Source organism: Leopardus geoffroyi, chromosome B4 (assembly GCF_018350155.1).
Source record: "Leopardus geoffroyi isolate Oge1 chromosome B4, O.geoffroyi_Oge1_pat1.0, whole genome shotgun sequence".
Taxonomy (NCBI): domain Eukaryota; kingdom Metazoa; phylum Chordata; class Mammalia; order Carnivora; family Felidae; genus Leopardus; species Leopardus geoffroyi.
This window is the reverse complement of record NC_059341.1, coordinates 31,914,892-31,936,446: the sequence shown is the minus strand read 5'-3', so window position 1 is coordinate 31,936,446 and position 21,555 is coordinate 31,914,892. Positions and strand designations below refer to the sequence as shown.

At 36.5% G+C, this 21,555-nt stretch overlaps 2 protein-coding genes across 38 annotated transcripts in view; one reads left to right on the top strand and one right to left on the bottom strand.

Annotated features, from left to right (window-relative positions):
- LOC123591360 (synapsin-1-like) overlaps positions 1-478 on the top strand; it is a 111,917-nt gene extending 111,439 nt beyond the window's left edge. For all 3 annotated transcript variants that reach the window (XR_006709273.1, XR_006709269.1, XR_006709257.1), the window contains one exon: positions 76-478. The gene's annotated coding sequence lies outside the window, so the exon portion shown is untranslated. The remainder of the gene's footprint in view (positions 1-75) is intronic.
- The window catches only part of CREM (cAMP responsive element modulator), a 70,819-nt gene that overhangs the window by 2,341 nt on the left and 46,923 nt on the right, over positions 1-21,555 (bottom strand). For 12 of the 35 annotated variants that reach the window (XM_045465534.1, XM_045465532.1, XM_045465533.1 and 9 more), the window contains 3 exons: positions 19,882-20,070; positions 8,110-8,145; positions 3,947-4,103 (listed from right to left, as the gene is read on the bottom strand). In XM_045465534.1, the coding sequence (XP_045321490.1) occupies positions 3,947-4,103; positions 8,110-8,145; positions 19,882-20,070 (382 nt within the window). Of the gene's footprint in view, positions 1-3,946; positions 4,104-8,109; positions 8,146-8,827; positions 9,208-12,242; positions 12,520-12,565; positions 12,773-13,300; positions 13,435-19,881; positions 20,071-21,555 lie in introns of those variants that run through there. The other 23 variants (XM_045465537.1, XM_045465538.1, XM_045465544.1 and 20 more) reach the window with 12 other exon arrangements.

The window sequence follows — 21,555 nt, the reverse complement described above, 5'->3', positions numbered from 1 at the left end:
CCAATTCTGCTGTATTTTTAGGATGGTTTACTCTCACTAACAACTTGTTATCTGTGTTTTCTCCATGGGACCCAGTATCAGCAGAAAAAAGACCTTGAAATCCCAGTGAACTGCAGGAAAAGATCAACTCCTACTTCCTAGCCAAGAACAATGCCCTCACCCTGTGAACTCACAAAGCTCTCAGACTTCTCAACTAGTTAACAACAACAACAACAAAAATGTAAAAAGTGAACTGAATCTGTTTAATACAGATTTATTTAATCTAAATGATGCATCGGGAAAAATTGAGAATAAATCCAAGCACACTCATAAATTTGCCAGTTTGAGAACATAATTAAACTTTTCTATAAAGGAACTAAAATACATTTATTAATACCAAGATTTTCATGATTGGATCATTATATTAAATCCTAGATTTGGAAGGGAGATAGTCATTTTACAAAGCAAGTTACCATTAAATGAAATTTGAAATATCTAATAGCAGTGTTGTGAAATATTTATTTTTTTTCATTTTCTTTACCAAAGTATACTATTTGTTATAAATATCATAATTCATATCTCATGTGGGTGCAGGCGCATGTTACCAGTGAAAATGTTCCAAACACAAAGCTTTAAATGATCACACCAGTAGATGGTACATTCCTAAGTATTTCCCAGCTATGGAAAACACCTGTTTCTTCTATTAATAGTTAGCTCAGTTTTCAGGCCGTGCATTTATTTGGATATATCCTCAGCATGAAGAGGAAATACATAGCAAAGAGGAAATGTTGACATGGCTGTAAAGAAACACAAACTGTCACTGGACTGGGAGAAATATCTATCATATCTATCATAAATGCCAGCCAAAGAATAAAGAAGGAAATGTATAAGAGGTCTTCCAGGTTAATAAGTAAAACCTACATACGTTCCATGAAGTTAAATGTGAAGCTTACTCTGAGGTCTTTCTGAGATGACTCTGGTATAGTACAGCGGGCAGGCTCTGGAATAAAGACTGCCTGATCGCATACCCAGGTTCTGTCCAGTGCAGAATGCTACAACTTACTACTTAACCTCTCTGAACCTGAGTTCCTCTTCTGTAAAGTAAGGATCATAACCACACCATTTCTTATGTGAAAGTTACATGAGAATTAAAGAAAGAAACAGTAGAAATGAAGCACTTAAAACCTACCTATGGTACTTGCTCAAGTGAGCAACCTATTAGCCATTGATCATCTACTTTTCCCTTGTCCTGCTCTGAAGTTGAGATCTGGAAAGTTAGAATAGATCCTTCTCAGAATCCCTTGGAGCTAGGGATTCTATTAGCTATTTCTAACCAAGGAAATGTAGGTGAAAGATGCAGGGGGGTAGGGGGGCTGGTATACCTGGGTGGTTCAGTCAGTTAAGTGTCCAACTTTGGCTCAGGTCATTATCTCACTGTTCATGCATTTGAGCCCAAATCAGGCTCTGTGCTAACAGCTCAGAGCCTGGAGCCTTCCTCAGATTCTGTCTCCTTCTCTCTCTGCCCCTCCCCCACTCACGTGGATGCTCTCTCTCAAAAATAAATAATAAAACATAAAAAAAAAAAAAAAAAAAGGAAAGAAAGATGCTGGGAGGGTCTTCCAGGAGAAGTTTTCAGAAAGGTTAGACTCAGCCAGCCCCAGTCTTGGGCTCCAGCCCTTTTCCCTTCTTCCCGCCTGATGAAATGCCTAGATATGTGGCAGCCATGTTGTGATGATAAGAACAAATGTCAGTGCTGAAGATGACAGAGCAGGGAGGAGAAACCTGGATCCCTGATGACACTGCTCAGCTTTTGTTCTGGCTGTACATATCTCTGGACCAGCCATAGAAGATCAAAATAACACCTACAAGGTTAGGGCTCCATTTCCCTTGGTTATTCACAGCCCAAACACAAACGCTATCCAATAGTTGTTATTTGCTGATTACTTTTTTAAAACCTAAATTTCATGATTTTTCTGGCCAGGGAAATTTCTTATGCATGTGTAGGTACTTGTGAGGCACATTTATAGGAACCCACTGCCTAACAGTTCATCTATTTCATTTTGATAGTTCTACTGACACAATTTTTTAATCTAAAAATAAAGGTACAAAATAATGACAAAAGGGAAAGAAGAATGCTACTTTCTAGGTCTTTTTATTTTCTTTAGGAAAATAAGACACCAATGAATAATTTTACAGTCTGCATTATGATCACATTTTATATTTCGTAACTGAATTTCACAACTTCCTGCTGTGACCACACAAGCAATTTTGTTCACAGCTCCAGAGACCTTTGAAAGTACAGTTTCATAATATCCATATTCCTCCATCACATCTGAGTTAGAGACCATCCATAAAACTATGGATGATACCATGTGAGCCCCATCCATTCAGCTCCTTCAGGATTTCTGAGTAAAACACTGACAATGGAAAATATGAATCCAGCATGACTTAGTTAATTTGGAACAAGCACTGGGAAAGATGTGTATATCTGAATAATCCTATATCTGATAATCTGTACAAAACTCCACCTAGTGGTCTGTGATAATTAATTTGCTTGGGAACTGAAGCCACTTTAAGGAGTTCTATAATGTATAAAAATGTGACATTTTAAGGGCTGTTAGTAAACTGAACATAGCTGCTACTGGTTCGCATTCAGTTACAAAGGACAGTTAGGAAGTCACCACTTATTTCTGAATCATAGCGGCTCAGGCGCCACAATTTCTAGATTAACTAGCTTGCTAATAATGCCTACTAAACAAACTACCGCCATGTGGTCCTGGTCATAGGTAAGCACATGATCTCCTCTGAAATGTTTTGTGTTCTTACAATGAGAACATTATTAGGAATAAGGCAACAAGACTTAACTGAGAGAACTCTTAGACTATTCTGTTCATTTTGAAAATCAGATTAATTTGCACCATTTTCCATCATAAAAACTTAACCAAGAAATATACAAGTCAAATTAAAAAATTTTGGAAACAGCATTTTTAGGACATACTCCTGTTTAAAAAATAAAAATACAGAGACATGGTACAAGAATGAGTGAGAAAAGGAGACAGCATAAACTGAAAGTACATATACTATAACATTAATAGGCATCTCTAGATGATGGGGCTATGAGTAATTTTATTTCTTTGTTGCTTTGTATTTGCACTTGACTAAAATTTATCAGAATTAGTATGTATTTCAGTATAACAGAGAACCAACAAAGTTACAAACTAGATAAAAGGAAACTACATAGGGGCGCCTGGGTGGCTCAGTTGGTAAAGCACCCAACTTCAGCTCAGGTCATGATCTCGCGGTTTGTGAGTTCGAGCCCCGCGTGGGGCTCTGTGCTGACAGCTCAGAGCCTGGAGCCTGCTTCAGATTCTGTGTCCCTCTCTTGCTCTGCCCCTCCCCAGCCCATGCTCTGTCTCTCTTTCTCTCTCTCTCAAGAATAAATTTTTTAAAAAGAAGGAAACTACATATAAAAGGCTTAGAAAAGATTTTTAATTAATTTTTTTTGAGTAAACTCTACCCACAACATGGGGCTTGAACCCATAACCCCAAGATTAAGACTCTATGACTAAATCAGCCAGGTGCCCCTAAAAGGTTAAATGCTTAACTCACACATTTATTTTGCCCATAAAGAAACTAAAAAATTATACTCATTACCTACTTCACAAAGTAAGTACCAAGTTAAAAAAAATCTTTATTTGTAATAAAGTACTTCCATCATGATTAAAAACATTAATGTATCTTTCACACATTACCCTTATGACACATAAGGATGTACCATGGTTTCATGGCTAGGCACTCTCATTAGAAGACAATCTAATTACCATCACATGCAGAGCACAAACCCAAATATGCCACATAACAGTTAACTTGGGAGAAATGGCTTAGAAAAAGCAATTTCTTTAAAAGCCCCACAGCAATAAATTATGTGCCCAGTAAGTGGTTCCTGATTCCCAGTGAAACATCCTACCTGTTTTTCATTAGCCTCAGCTCTCGTTTGCGTGTTGCTTCTTCTGCTAGTTGCTGGGGACTGTGCAAACTTCCTGGTGAGGCAGCCATCACTACTCCCTGTGGCAAAGCAGTAGTAGGAGCTCGGATCTGGTAAGTTGGCATGTCACCAGTGGCTGCTGCAATGAAACAAAATATTACAAATTTATATAAACAATTTACAACTTGATATTTTATATAAAATTGACCTGGAAATAACATATTTCTTTTTACATGTCATAAGAGGTGAACTTGCTAATGTTTAAGATGATTATTCTGAGCATTAAAGAAGTCTGAGGTATCAAAGACACCTGGAACAATTTGGAACAATAATCTTCAGCATGCTCTATACATTTAAGGTAGAAAAACATCCCAGTGCATTTTAGAAAGGTGTTTATCAAAGGCTAAAGTAGAGAGTGCTTCAACTGATAGTTCATTTAGCCTAAACTCAGTGGTATGCTGACAAATGTTTAATAACCAGCTCTCTGGGGGAAAACAGTCCTGACCTGTTTATCAATGCGTATGACGGAAATACTTTCACCATGGCCAATTTCAGGCTAGCGGGGTGGCCTCCCGGAATGTAGAGATGGGAAGACATACACAGTAAGTAGCACATACAGATAAAACACATGTAAATAACCTCAAGAGCAGAGATAAAATTATGAGAAGTGATGAGTTTTGAGTATTCATTGCTTTTTAATGTAACTTATTTATTAAATATGTATGTATTTCTTTATATATAATCTTTAATAATGGCTCTTTTTACAACCAGCTTACAAAAACCCTGAAAATTTAATAATCACTCTACATACCAGTGGGAGCTGGTTCTAGCATACCACTGCAAAAATTTTAGCTAAGCAGAATATCTCCATTCTCTGAATATTCCAGATAAGAGGTCTTCCTGTACCCTATATCAGGCCTGAAACAGTTACTGAATGTCTTTAAATACAAGTCCTACTACCAGATGAGTGAGGTACTGGAAGGAAAATACTAGCTTACTATATTTTCAGTTTAAAAACCAAAACAAAATAAAAAACAAAACAGCAAAGCTCTACTTAAATCTAGTTTCTCTGGGGAATGATAATTTTTGTCTTTTGAGGGTTTCTTGAGAAAATAATATATTTCTACGTATTCATTTAAAAGGTTTTCTAATTATAGTACAATCATAGTCAAATGACAGACTTAATATTTACTTAGTATTCCGATTGAATACTAAAAGTCCTCCAAGTTTCCTAATTTATACTCAAAATTTGCTTTTCTACTACAATAAACATAGCTTCCTAGAAAAGACAGATGGATTTAAGTGATGAAATATGTTTCTACCACCACTGTTTCAACTTTGAGAAGGTATTGTCCAGAGTTAATTTGACACTCCGACATATTACAAAATTCATGTGTCTCAAAGCTAAAGGCAAGAAAAAGAGTTTTTAAAGTTATTAAATCCTACAAAAATTGGCCTGAACCAATGCCAATCAAAATATAAAACACATCACTTCCATGCTTCATTAAAATATATTCTAACTATTGAGTAAGAACTGAACTTTTACACCAAAGGGACACAGACTTTTTCCACTTAAATGAAATATTATCACTGAAAATAGCCAACCAATTTAAAGGGTCAGTCAAAAACTAATCTGTGTGCTCCTTTTGGGTAAATGCCAGTCCCCCCCACCTCCCCCAGAGCTTAAGAATTAGGTGAAAAATAAAGAAAAAAATTTAAAAAATGGCTTTGGGGGAAGATCACTTAACGGTCTTCATAAGATTAACAAAAATACCATTTATAAGGTTGCACTGCCCCTTCCTTCTATAATTTGAAAAACAATGGTGATTAATAGTAACTGTGATAAATATAATGATCACCAGCAAAGTCTCTATTAATAAACTTGGGGAAAATCCTAAATTGGTTTTTGTGACTATTTAAAATACTATATACACAGATATCTCATTCTATGCCATATTATCTTACAGCTTGGAAATATTTAAGAAGATAATTTTATAAACAGTTATAAACTGCTGACTAAAGATTTTTTTATATTTTAATCTCATTGTCAGAGGAGATAGAATGGAGCATAGAATTGCATTGTTCTGTCCTCTTTTCTCTTTACCCACATCCAGGGAAGAAGGTTATGGGATAATAAAGGTTGAAACAATAGAACAGCTGGAGGCTACACAGACTTTCTAAAACTGGAACAATAGCCAGTGACGGATGAGAAGTTTACATGTCATCATGTTGACATTTGCAGGCAGCGTGGATGCAGACCTTGGTCTGGGTTGTTCTTTTGCACACACACTGGTCACAGAGAAGTGCAACAAAATTAATGGGAAGGTACAGAGGGGTTCATTATACTCTCTCCTTTCATATACATCTGCTATTTTCTGTACTATAAAGTTAGAGCAGAATGCTTATATGATCCATAAAAGTTTGTTTAAGGATATATATATTTTTTTTTAAAAAGGAAAAAAGGGGGGCAGGTATAGTTCACACATGAAAAATAAAGTTCATTCATTGGTCTTAAAACCAGAAATGGTTCTAAACTTTTGCCTGTTTCCAAAAGCTGAAACCACCCTCAAAGGACCAAATTTGGTACCATGGAGGATAAAAGCAGTTCAAAACAAGTATGCTTAAAAGATTTTGAGGGGCGCCTGGGTGGCTCAGTCGGTTGAGCGTCGGCTTCGGCTCAGGTCATGATCTCACGGTTTGTGAGTTGGAGCCCCGCGTAGGGCTCTGTGCTGACAGGTCAGAGCCTGGAGCCTGTTTCAGATTCCCTCTCTCTCTGCTCCTCCCCTGCTCACATTCTGTCTCTGTCTCTCTCTCTCTCTCTCAAAAATTAATAAACATTAAAAAAATTTTTAATAAAAGATTTTGAGCCAACAGCTAGGGAAATAAAATATCACTTCAAAATGATAACTTGGAAGGGGATGATATATTTAGATGTATTAGTTCTGCGATGTCAGCTAATATATTGGGTTTTATTACAATGTTTGAGACATACTCTATATTTATCTCCTTCAATAAAAATCAGATTGTAGCTCAGTAGTTTATGACAGAAATATGAATTAGTATTAATTAGTAGGAATTAAGAAATGTCTGTAATATCCTAAAGAATCTATATGATGGTACACTTTTAGTGGTCACAGAGTAAATGTCAATGGATGAATTCCATATATTCAACTATGATCTTAGTAAATACATTAAAAAGATATGGGCAAAGAGAATCTCTTATTTTGAGAAAATCCAAATGTCAAAAAATGTTGTTGTTGAAACAAGTGACAAAAAAAAAAGTTTTTCTCTTAGTTAACTTCAGTTTCCAGAAGTATGAATTCAGTGGTAATTTAAAGTAGATTGGATACCTAGAATCACAGTTCAAAGAACCATCTTACATTCTTTGATGACACAGTCTTATCTCTGTACTCCTATAGAGGCCAATTTCTGTTCCATCTAACTACTAAAAGTGTCCACATTATTTTTTGTTCTAGTACTTCACTGTATACATTATTTCTGAAAATAAATGAGTCATCAGTGGGGGCTTTACAGTTATGACTGAAGATAATAAGAAAAAGATATTTACATACTAATTTATTCTAAGGCAATAAAAATTTTAAATACAAGTCAAGGTTATCTTTTTTTTACTTTGGTACTCTCTATAATCTAGCATGCTACTTGGCATATAATGGATGCTTGATGGGTTTACACATACACTACAAAGTAAATTTTGAACTTCCCAGGGTTTTGAACAAGCCCACTGTCATTTGAATGTTGAAAATAAGCAGTCTTATTATTTTAAGACTATTATTAGCTGTTATTATAGCTAAGTCTTTAAGTCTTTAACACTGAGACATGGGAAGCCCTTACAAGATGCTCTGTATTTATTCAAAGTGGCATTATTTCCTACTCTTCCCTTAGATGCTAGTCATCTGGCACCTGAGAAGCAGATGAGTTCTAACTATAGTATATGTCCAACTATCCTGACATGAATTCTTTAGTGTGTTTTAGGTTTAGTATCAATATTTCATGGGAAAAGAAAATTCCTAGAACTCTCAATTTTGGTCATTAACTTCATACCTCTCTTTGCAAGCTATAAACACGGTATAGGAGAAAAAGCACGGGATTTGGAGTCTGGATTCTAGTCCAGCTCTGCCACTTACCAGCCATGTGACTTGGGGCAAGTTCAGTTTCCTCATCTGTAAAATGGGGATACATTATCTCATTTAATACTCACAATAACCCCTGTAATGTATGTCAAAGTGTCTAGCACAGTGCCTGGCACATGGTAGGCATTCAGCAAATGTTAGTTCCCTTCCTCTTCCCTTCCTTAAGTTCTGAAAGACAATGTTCCAAATTATGCTTATGCTGTATATTAGTTAAAAGGCATATAACATCCATAAATATATTTTCCCCTGGAGTTTCCCTTCTAACAAACCTGGGTAATAGAATGATTGAAATGTATGGCTCTTATTCCTTATTTTGTCCATAAATATGCCTATTAAAAATTGTTATGCTGTATTAAATTCCTTTAGAAAATAAGTTATTAAAAGATAATATAAAATGTCCTTTTCAATGTTTATAATCATTTAGAATGGAACCTCAAAGGTGGAGAAACACAAATAACCAAATGGTGCAAGCTCATCAGACTGGTAATAAGACAATGAAAAGCCTCACAAGTCAAAGAGGTGTTTGTTTCTTCCTAACAAAGACAGAAATAAGAAATTCAGCCAAATGCCTATCCTGATAGCTTTCAAAATGGAACAACTTTTCCGCATCCCAAATGGTGGTGATCTTGCTTGTGTATATATCTTATTGAGATCTCTGCAGTACTGAGCACATTAACCGAATAACAACATTCTTATAAATGGAGCTTCCTACCTTCATGTGTCACTTTGCTAGGTGTCCCTAATCCCAAATATACCTAAGGAACAAGCAATAGAGGTAAGTTTGAAGTCATACTTATAAAGCGGGGGACTTTTTCTGTAGCTCCAAGAAGCTACCGATGTCTTCACTTTTCTCATTTGGTTTGCTCCTCTCCTACCACCACACCAGTGTTCCCAATGTGCAAATCAGTTGTGTCCTTGCCTGGTGTCTCACACTGTCAGAGACTGTCCCTTCTCCACTGCTCTACTTTTCCCAGGAAAATTAAACCCTATATAAACATGACTGTTTGAACATTGAACATTTTCAAATTTGTTACAGTAACTATGACACATAGACCACAAAGAATTAAGCCATTAAATATTTTTACTTTAAGGTACATAGAGGGAACTTCCTGAATTGTTTAAGTGAAAATCTTGAGTCAAAAAAAGTTTACGTAGATGAGAAATTATAAATATTGAAATTAAAGGTTCTATATCATAGCAAATACACACTCTATTGTCCTATGAGAGTAATAATAAATACTCTAGAAAAAATCCACTTTGACTACTTAAAATGATGCTAACCTAATTTTGTATGTTTTATAACTAGCATGTAGTATTCTGTGGTAGGTAACTCATCTAACACTAACATTAACATTAACATCTAACATTAGGATTAATTTCTCAGGTGACCTTTGTGGAGCAATGTTCTGTGTGAATGTTCTGTGGAAACAGAACGAGACAAGGTCTGTTCTGGAAGTCTGAAGATCCAAACTGGATCACCACTTGTTAGCTTTGTAAACTTGGAAGAGTTATTTACCACACTAATCCATGTTGTTATACAAAAAATGAATATAATAGTATCTGCTCGGATTGCATCAGTAAGAATACATGGAAAATGCTTCTCCTTTTGGGTATTTAAATATAGTTTCTTCAGGGGCGCCTGGGTGGCGCAGTCGGTTAAGCGTCCGACTTCAGCCAGGTCACGATCTCGCGGTCCGTGAGTTCGAGCCCCGCGTCGGGCTCTGGGCTGATGGCTCAGAGCCTGGAGCCTGTTTCCGATTCTGTGTCTCCCTCTCTCTCTGCCCCTCCCCCGTTCATGCTCTGTCTCTCTCTGTCCCAAAAATAAATAAAAGTTGAAAAAAAAAAATTTAAATATAGTTTCTTCAGTGAGGCCTACCTTAACCTATATTACCTGCTTCCTATAGGTCTCTCATGATCTGATAGTTTCTTTGATAGCACTGACCACATTTGTATGTGTATGTATACTGCAACATTGTTATTTTTTTATTTTAATGCTTACATAAATGCAAAGTATAATTATTTTATTAGGTGATATAGTCATACAGGCAAATAAAACCAGGCAGAGTTTTACAATCATCCCAAATTATATTTCACTGAAATTTTTTCAAAAATAGTGGGAAAATAGCACAATAGAAATGTCAGTAAACCCTCCATACACATTTGGAGTTTAATTAAAACTTAAGGTAGATAAATGACTTGGGTTTTTGTCCCACTTACAACATAATTATAACTTGCTTTGCTACCAACTTTAAGCTGTTACACCTAATCCAAACCATTCTTTATGTGAAAATTCCCAAACAAAAACCTTTTAGAGTACCCTCCTTTCACAAGGTGGAATGTATTCTTATTCTCATGCATCAAATATTAACTAAGATATTATTTTCCAAATATGAATAAGTTGGAACGTTTGTTTCTAACAGTTCAGAAATCCAGGCTGAATACAACACATTGGAATTTTTTAGATTCAGAGACTAAAACATATGGAATTAGGCTCTTATCATAATCAGCTTATCAATAAAGCCAAAAACTATTTCTAACAAAAAATTAGACTATACCCAAAAGAATCAATAATACAATTCTATAAACCTTAGATATTCGCTTTCTGCCTTTGATTCTATGATCCTATAAGTAAATACTCCTAGGGGCTCCTGGGTGACTCAGTCGGTTAAGTGTCCAACTTCAGCTCACATCAGGATCCATGAGTTGGGAGTTCATGGGTTCGAGCCCCGCATCGGGCTCTGTGCTGACAGCTCAGAGCCTGGAGCCTGCTTCAGATTCTGTGTCTCCCTCTGTCTCTGCTCCTCCTCTGCTTGTGCTCTCTCTTTCTCTCTCAATTTTAAACATTAAAAACTCATAAAAACTCTTCCCAGACCAGTCATTGTTAGGAACCTGATTTTGGTCTACATCAGTTTTTCACTTTACAAGTTGTAGCCCATTAGTAAGCTATAAAATCAATTTCATGGGCCAAGAATAGCAATTAAAAAAAAAAAATAGAAAAGTACAAGTACATCATCTTTACTATATGTAAAGATAAGCATTATTTTTAAAATTTGTTTTATGTACACACACACACACACACACACAGGTCTACTGCATCATGATATAAAATGTGGGCCATGGTAAAAAAAGTGCATAAGCCAAATATCTAGATCAGTCCATTTGGTTCACCAATCCACACAAGTAGCCCAAAATGATATAATCCAAAGGTGGGTCCTAAAGCTGCTCTACTATTCTTTCAAAAAAGTCTCTTAAACCCTATGCTCTTTGGGCTCTTCAAAAAAAAAAAAAAAAAAAAAAAAAGTTTCTCATTTTTAAACATTTCAAAATAGAATTGGTTCTGTGAAAACCAATCAGATTCTAAAAATAATGATTTCCAAAACTAAATGAGGTCTTGTGAAAAAAGTTTGACATTTTTTAGTTTTAGCATTTGGAAATTTTTAATTTGGAAAAACTAACTCATGTTTAACCATTATAAAAAAACTGTGAAAAAAAGTCCATTCAAGGATGGTGTATGCTCATTTTGTCACATAAATGTATAAAAATGTTCACTTATTTACAAACAATGGTTAAAAATATATGCAAATTTTTACCTTTAACTTTCATCTTTAAATATATTCTGTGTATTTTCAAATCTTTTATATTTTACTTTTCTCTCATGGCTAGGCATGAGAATTGGAATTAAAAGTTAGTAAGAAAGATATAAACCAATTAAAATTTTTAGCAAATAAACATGCGCAAAATGCCTTTTGCTTCTAGCATATGACATGTAGTATTTGAGATTAAGTCCATCTATATCTTACAATAAATTTGTTATTTGAGAACTTCTGTAATCTACAGCTTCTCTAAAATTTCATAAAAACTCCTGAGAAAAATAATAGTGCCTCAAGATAATTTTCAAAACGCTTTAATACCGGTTTTAGCTGCTCAAAACAATGGAATGTTCTCATCTAGGAAGAGAACCGAGATCCACTAACTCTGAAAAACTAAACCGTGGTGAAGCTGTTCATAATCATCCATTCTACAGGAATTCAAGTGCAAATTCAGAACAGAGTTAGAAATGAGACATCCCTGAATAAACAACAATACAACCACATACAGGATATTAGTAACTAAGTCAGAATCATTACCTGTACTTAAGAAAAGCAAACCACGGAAGGATTTCGGATCACAACTTTAAAGCACTGTGACGGGGTGGGAAACAATTTAAGCCCAGCACTTCCCTGACTGAGCACTAGAGGGCACTCTGACTAGCAAGTGCCGGGAGGGACCAAAGGGTACGGAAACCCTCGAGCTCCTGAGCCCACCTCTCCCCGGGCACGTGCCGGGCGGCCTGAGCAGGAGGCTCAGCCTTCCCACATCCGTCCACAGCGGGACAGACGGCTGCGGAGTTCTGCTCAGCCAAGCATTACAGGTTTCACAAAGCGTTCCCCCTCGTCAAGCAGATACTTACCTCAAGATCAAGAGAAATGTTAAAGTAAGGCTTACGAGAAAAGCTATTCAGTCTAAGAGCGATCTTGGAGATAGTGGCAGCGGCGAGCTAGTTAACAGCTCTAAATCTGTCAGCAGCACTTGACAAAGCAGAAAGGAACTGACTAAATCACAGCATGACTCGGGGCTGACGTCAATGTGCAGCTCGCTTGGAGTTTAACTTTTCCACTTCCCTGCGGAACACGATTCCAGGAAATGTAGTGACGTCAGCCCTTTGAACTCGATTAGCTGAGGTACAGACCATTTTAAATACAGGAGGAAAGAAACAAGTAGGCACACAAACACCCCTAACACGATGGGTTTTCCTATTCTGTTTTGGAGCAACGTTTGTACACAACAATGAAATCGGAAGCTTAATGTTTTACAAGTTGAACACTACGTATGTTTAACTTGTAGCTGCATTGGATTTGCAACAGGTTGCAGATGAAGTAACAGCTTATTTTAGTAAAGCAGTATGTGGAAGACGAGAGACAGGATTACTGCCTTGGTCAAACAAACGATATGCTGAGCAAAGAAGCACTTATACTAAGATGCTTTAACAGAGTGTGTTGAATACATACAGATACATATTAAAGGAAACTTCTTATCCCTCAGCTAATAGAAAATTAGCACTTTTTGAAACACTGAGGGTCCTCATTTTTCTAAACTTCAAAAAAAAAAAAATCAGAATTAATTTAAATCTCTTTAAAATCCTTACCTGTTTCATCTCCAGTTACAGCCATGATGGGCTTCTGCATACAGAACTGTCTTGCCTCCCCTATCACAGGTCCACATACAGTGTTCCAAACTAGCAAGCATGTGCAGGATAAGTAGGAGTAACTGACATCACAATGACATCATTAGCCTTTCACTGCCATCAATTTGCTTTGTCACAGAGGACCTCAATGAAACCAAACCCCTATAAAAAACCTTCCTGTAATAAACCATATTAATGTTTTTGTTTCTTATTTTTACATAGAAATCTGTGGTAGCTCTGGCAAAAAAACCAAAACAAAACAAAAAAAACCCAACTCATTAGCATTAAGTTCCAAGATTGTTTCTTATGGAGCAACTAACTTCTTTATTATTGTTCTATCCAAGGTTTCTAGAAAAACAACGAGGGTATAAACTACATTTTTCGTAACTTAGGAGAAAAAACATGGAGATTAAAAACAACAAAATCCTGATAATCAGCTCAGAAAAACATTGTGAAATACAGAAATGTATTTCTTAGACACTTCTAAATTCATCAAGAAAGAAATATCCATCCACCTTCGTTCACTTAACAGTTTTATTCGCTGTACTATTGCTACAGCACCATAAAATCCAGCTGTTCCTAAGGTGACACAGAATTTGCTAATTTCACTTAAAAGGAGTAAATACATTTAAAAAATTCACTGTGCCAAATGTAAGAACTATTATGTAGCATTCTTCCATAAATATTAGTTTGAACCACAGGAATTTGCTATTTGATCTTTTTGACCCACAAAAACAGCAACTTCATGAAGCTCAATTATTTTATTAAGTTAAAATCCCATGAAAAGAATTCGGGGATTTAAAAAAAATTCATAAATAAATCACAATTACTACTCATAATTTTTCTTAAAAAAATTTTTTTAATGTTTATTTATTCTTGAGAGAGAGACAGAGAGAGATAGAGTGTGAGTGGGGGAGGGTCAGAAACAGAGGGAGACACAGAATCCAAAGCAGGCTCCAGGCTCCAAGCTGTCAGCACAGAGCCTGATGCGGGGCTCGAACTCACAAACTGCGAGATCATGACCTGAGCCAAAGTCGAACGCTTAACCAACTGAGCCACCCAGGTGCCCCTCATAATTTTTCTTTTAATGCCAAATGTTATTTGGATCACTTAATGAATGTTCAGTGCATGAAGAGCTAGATCATTACAGGAGATTTAACAGTGGCAAGGTTAGACAAAAAATTAGGTCTTGGTCCATATAACAGACCATAGTCTGGGAAAAGAAATAATTTGCATGTCTACTACACAAAAATAAGTGACACGGCACTCAGGCCTTTTATCTTCACCAGTGGGTTGAATAAAACCCATTCACTTACATGATTAGAATTCAACCTAACCTTATGCCAACAAAAGGGCATCCCACCACATTTTTGCCTTATTCAACTAAGCACTTTTTAATAAAGGCAGGACTTTATACTCAGATGGAGGTGGAATTTCTGGGAGTATTCAAGATTCTACTAATTCTCCAAAGCACATGAACTGAAGACATGTAGTTAAGTAAGAAAGTCTGGAGATCAACCCGGACATTGATCCCAATCAGAGGCTCCATGACAGACTCTTTTCCATTCCAGCCCTACCTAAGGGTTTGGGTTCAAGGGTACTGGTCAATTTTATTACCAATTTCAGAAATTTCAAATTGATCTTAATCTAATTTCTTTTTTTTTTTAATTTTTTTTTTTCAACGTTTATTTATTTTTGGGACAGAGAGAGACAGAGCATGAACGGGGGAGGGGCAGAGAGAGAGGGAGACACAGAATCGGAAACAGGCTCCAGGCTCTGAGCCATCAGCCCAGAGCCCGACGCGGGGCTCGAACTCACGGACCGCGAGATCGCAACCTGGCTGAAGTCGGACGCTTAACCGACTGCGCCACCCAGGCGCCCCCATTAATCTAATTTCTTTAAATTGGCACTTAGCTGTTCAATAAATATTAGTATAAAAAAAGGTGAAGGAAAGAAAGGAAAGAAGGAAGTTCGCTGTTTGGTTGATTACTGCTGTCAGTGAAGTTTTAATACATTCCATGGACCAGATAAACTCAGTTAACCAGCACATAGAACTAATAACATTTTCACAGAAGAAGAGAATTTCACTTTCATTTAATAAAGTTATTAAACATTTATCATATGCCAGGGACTGTGCTAGGTACTAAGGATCCCTATCGAAACAGAAGTTACTGTCTAAGCATGTCTCACGTAGTCTAAGAAGGTACAGTAGGAACTGACCGCACGTTACCTGAACCAGATCTGCAGGATCGGGCAAGGCTTCCCGGAGGACATACTATCTAAGATGAAGCCCAAATACTGCAAATGATGGGCATAAGTGTTACTGTCAGGGCAATGGCTAAGTGTGAAGCCCTGGAAAGGTGAGAGAGCATGGCACAGCACGGAAAATTAAAGAAAACCAGCACACAGCTGCATTACAAAAGAGGGAGAAGTCTAGTAAAGGAAGCAAGGCCTAGATCAAGCAGCAATTTGGGTGTTAAAGATTTTGGATTTTGTCTAACAAGAAACAGGCAATCACTGAAGAATTCTGAACAGGAGGCTGACATGATTAGATTTGAATTTTAGAAATACCACTCTGAACTGCAGAAGTGAGAGTAAAATGGAAAAAAGAAAAGGTTGAAGGCAGAGACTTTTGTTTTTAAGGATTGTTAGTAGCTCCCAGAATTACTGAGAGGGATGAAGAAAGGGAGCCTGAACTTTCAGGAACGATTCTCAAAAAAACTGGGCCAACAAGGGATCTGCCACCTCTAGCATGATTAGGAAAATCAGGAAGCTACTCCACAACTACCAGCTTCAGGGCAGCCACCTGGCAGAGGGAATGACAGGTCAGAGGGGACGGTAGCCGGAAGTAGAATGAGGACAGAGTGGAGAGGGGTGGAGAGATGTGTGGTTTGGCTGGGAGGAAGAAGGGATGACACACAGGTTTCTAGCCTGAAGCAACAGGCTGGGCAGTAGTTCATTGCTGAAATAGGGTAAACCAAAGGAGAACTGGGGTGGGGAAAATGGATGTGGTTTTGGTCTTAAAAAGTCAAGAGATGTGTGTGGAACCTCTAAGTAGCCAGCTGGAGTCAGGGGCATGGTCACATTGAACTGAAGCCATGGTCAGGCAGAGTGCTCAAGTCAGATGAAAGAGGGCCCAGGATTCAATCTTGACTAACACCACTAACACTGAAGAGAATAGCAGCAGAAGACTGGACCAACCAAGGAGACTGAAAGAGATGTAGAAGAAAGAGAAGAAAAAATGGTAAGAATGCAGTATCAGGAAAGTGAAGGAAGCAGAAGTCAATCGTGTTAAATACTGCTGAGGGATCAATCTAGAAAAGGTCTGAGAACTCACAAATTGCTGTGACCTTCCAAAGGAATGACAGGATGTAAGGTGATAGAGAGGAACATGAGAATGCCCACTGACCCTGTATTGAACATAGAAGTGGAACTCCTACCCACCAGTATTTTAAAGAGAAGGGAGAAAAAGGAAAGGAAAGGGCAAGAAAGGAAAAGACAAAAAAGAAAACAAAAGGAATAAAGCCTGAAAGGGAAGAAACAAACATCTTACTAGTATTTGATATAAACATTCACATACTATCAGAGATAGATTCACAAAGAATATGCACGTTACTAGAAGTAATTTTCAGTTTGGCAAGATTAAAAAAAAAAAACTTTTTAAAAAGTTAGTGATATTTACCTACACCAGCAACTACTGAAGAATGTATCATTCATACTAGCAACAAAAACCATAAAGCATTTAGAAATTTTTTTTTTCAACGTTTATTTATTTTTGGGACAGAGAGAGACAGAGCATGAACGGGGGAGGGGCAGAGAGAGAGGGAGACACAGAATCGGAAACAGGCTCCAGGCTCTGAGCCATCAGCCCAGAGCCCGACGCGGGGCTCGAACTCACGGACCGCGAGATCGTGACCTGGCTGAAGTCGGACGCTTAACCGACTGCGCCACCCAGGCGCCCCCATAAAGCATTTAGGAACTAACTTAACAAAGAATATGGAAGACTTCCATTCAGAAAATTTTCAACTGTTGAAAAAAGTTAAAATAAGATCTACATAAATGAGACATTCTGTGCTTTGGAATAGGTCAGTTTAACATTATGAAGACCTCAGTTCTCCCTCACCCTTGTACGCTGTTGGTAGGAATGTAAATCAGTGCAGCACTATAGAAAACAGTATGGAAGTTCCTCAATAAGTTAAAAATAGAACTACCGTATGATTCAGCAATTGTACTACTGGGTATTTACCCAAAGAAAACAAAAACACTAACTGGAAAAGATATATTCACTCCCATGTTCATTGCAGCATTATTTACAATAGCCAAGATATGGAAGCAACCTAAGTGTCCATTGATAGGTGAGTGGATAAAGAAAATGTAGTGTGTGTACACACACACACACACACACCCACACACACACACTGGATTATTATTATACATAAGAGAAGGAAATCTTGCTATCTGTGACAACATGGGTGGAACTTGAAGGTAATAAGCTAGGTGAAGTCGAACAAAGGAAAGACACTGTATGATGGTACTTGCAAGTGGAATCTTCAACAACAACAACAACAAAAAACCCAGAACTCAGATACAGAGAACAGACTGGTGACTGCCAGAGATGGGGAGGGAGGTGCTGGCAGGAAGGGTGTAAAATGGGTGAAGGGGATCAAAAGGTACAAAAAAGTCCTGGGGATATAATGTACAGCATGGTGACTACGGTTAATAATACTATGTCGCCTATTTGAAAATTGCTAAGAGACTAAATCTTAACAGTTCTCATCACAAGAAAAAAGCAATTTGTAACTGTGGTGATGGATGTTAACTAGACTTACTTGTAATCACTTACTGTATTTTAAACAAATGTCAAACCAGTACAGTTGAAACTAATGATATATGTCAATTATATTTGAATTAAAAAAAAACTTCAGTTTCCCCTATAAGTTAAATGCAACCTCATTGCTGGTTTTATTATTGTATCATTATTTAGAAACTCAAATTTGTTCTAAATGCATATGGAAGAATAATGGGTCATACAAGCTAAATCAGCACTACTAGAATTTTTTTTTTTTTAAGATAAAAAAGGGAAACTTGTTCTGTTTGAGAACAAATCAGTATGGTACTGGCATACAGAAAAGGAGACCAATAGTACAAAATAGTTCCGAAACATCTGAGAATACATGAGAACTTACTATATAATTAACATTGTCCCACAAGTTAATGGGGAAAGGATAAACCATTAGTAGGAGAAAACTGGCTCCATATGTGGAGAAAAATGACAGTGAATTCCCACCTAATACCAAATACAGAAGTGGACCTGGGGTGGACTAAGGACATAAATGTGAAAGGTAAAGCTATAAAGCTAATATAACTAATATAGAAAAATGTCTTTGGCTTACAGAAGAGAAGATTCCTTCAATAAAACCCCAAAAGCACAAAACTCATTATTGTATGATCTATGCAAAACACAAAACATTTTTAAAGCTCTCCTTATGTTAAAATATCAGGTTTACAGTAGATTTTCCACATAAAAAAAGATAAATTAGAAGAAATGATGACTTTTTATGATTATTTATTTAGACATAGAGGGTTCATGGGAATCAGGGGAAATAAAACAGATGATTTTGATTTTACAAAGTAAAGAAAACAAAATACTAGGGAAGTACTATGGATTTTTTTACTCCATAAATGAACTCCTTCAGTTCTTCATATACTTTTATTATAGTCCACATTAACCTCCAAAACACCTAAGGGTAAAGCTTATTATCAAGAGACTCGTCAGTCAGAATCTGCTTTTTTCCCATACTTGCAAGACTTTCAAACCAAAAGAATGAATATTATCCCCCTTAAAATTAGTGCTACATCAAACATCTAAGCAAATGCCAAGAGGAATAGAGTTATTAAATTAAAATATAGGGTTTTTGCAAGTTGTATTAAACACATTATAGTTATTATGAGCACAAATGAATGATATTAAAACAATGTATAGCTTGAATTTAACTGAAATCTTAGGTTACCCTGAAAGCTTAGGGCTACATCCCAACTATTTTATTTCACTACTTCCATATGAAATAGAGTGGATACCTGGAATGGTCTAGAGAAACAAATATCAGCATTTGTTTTGAAATGAGATGTCTAGAACTTAGACTTGAGTGTAACATCTGGGGAAAACCCCCAATTCAGTGCACCATGCACTGGATACTTAAATCTTCATAGACCAGGTAATAAAAATACGTATTAGGTATAATATTTATAACCCCCAGAGAAAGGATATTTAATTAATTAAAAAATTCTCTCATGTGTCCAAGTCCTTTTTCCCCATCATGCTACCCTGATTGGAACCTTTCTTTAGAGCCAATAAAGCCCGCGAAAAAGTAAAAATCATATAATTTAGCTTGTTTAACGTACTAAAATATTCCCTCTTCAAGCCTTTTAAAGTGCCTCCCCCCACCCCAAATCTGCCTCCTGTATATTTCATAAAACTATAAAATCACCACTAAATGGTGTGATACAGTGTATTCTAAATGTATTAGATTAATAAAATGTACCTTGCACAACAACCTGGCTGCCTGGGACAAAGAACTGCTGTGTGCCATCAGCTGACTGTGCTGCATACTGTACAATTGTAGCACCTGGAGGAGGAGCTCCTGAATTTGTCATTGTTAATGCCTGTAGTCCCTGAACACCATCAGATCCTGGGTTAGAAATCTGGATTGTTCCACCTTGGGCTATAGCAACTTAACAGAAAGAGAAAAGAAATATTAGAGAATTTCAAGATTCATTTTTAATAATCCCGTATTGGAAGAATCTACCGCGGGCATATTAATTACCAACGCTCCTCATTCTCAAGTTACCCTTATTTCTCTATGCTGAATTGATAGGGAGGTCCTTCTTCATGGGAAAACACTCTGAAAAATCTCATCAACCCTTGAAGATATGCTATATTCAGAATTATTTGAAATACATAGAACCCACGGAGTTTCCCTCCTCCATGGTATCCAACCAACTAAATTATTTAAGAGGAAGAGTGGAGATGTAGACAGGGAGAAAGTTCAGCTTCTTGATTTTCTCCACTCTTCCAGATGTTTTTAGTTATAGATAAATAGCATTCTTCTAATATTTAAAACACGGTCAGTGCAATTCTATCGAGCATCACAACTACAATGAATCTATACTTTCATTCAGCTAACTACTTTCTAACCTATCAAAAGAAAGTAGCTTTTAATGGAACCTATATTACTATATATTTTGGTTTTAAAACTTAAGTCTATAAAACTGCAACCTTTACCATTTTGACTATGTGATGAAATATAAAATATGAAATATAAAATGTTACATTGGAAAGGATCTTAAAAAATAACTACTGAAAGAATTTGTGCTACAATATTTATGTCTACCAAATGTCCTGAATAACTGCAGCTCATAGCAGAGGTAACGAGGTAGACTTCCTCTGAACACTGAGACCTGCCAGCCATGTTTAAAAGTTAACATATTAACCAAAAGTTTCCAAAGAACAGATCAAATGTTTTCTTTTTGAATTTTACTCTAATTCAATTCAATGCTAATTCAATTTCAATTCCTGTTAAAATATCCGAGACTTCAGTATAGTTTAACATAAATAGTATGACTCTATGTTTTAGTTTAAGTACCAGACATTAAGTAGAACCCTTCAAAAAAAAAAAAAAAAAAACCACATATAAATCAGCTCACTAGATTTACAATGAAGGTAACAATACATCAGAATAACACAAGGCCTATAGATCAATGCAAATGCCTTACAGGAATGTTACAGTAGTGGGGGAATGTATGTCAATATTTCCAACTTATTCTCTACTGTTTTTTTCCAGGATCTAAGCAAAGGCCCATTTAGGTGAAGACCTGATTGTATAAACCTGTCAGAACTACTGGAAAGAGTAACGACAAATCTTTAGTTCTAGGGCCTAAATTAAGAGAAAGATGGGTTAATATTTTCAAAAGGTTTCAGCAAGATGCATTCTCTGTGTTTTTGTTCTCTGACAGGCCACCATTAGGATATGATTGACAAACAGTGAAGAATCAGTTATAGAATGTCAACAGTGCTGAGGCTGAGAAACTCACGTAATAGCCCTTTGTTCATCTGGCTCATGTAGAGCATTATGTTCTGTACACATTTTATTTTTTAAAGTTTATTTACTTTTGAGAGAAAGAGAGAGAGAAAGTGGGGGAGAGAAGCAGAGAGAGAG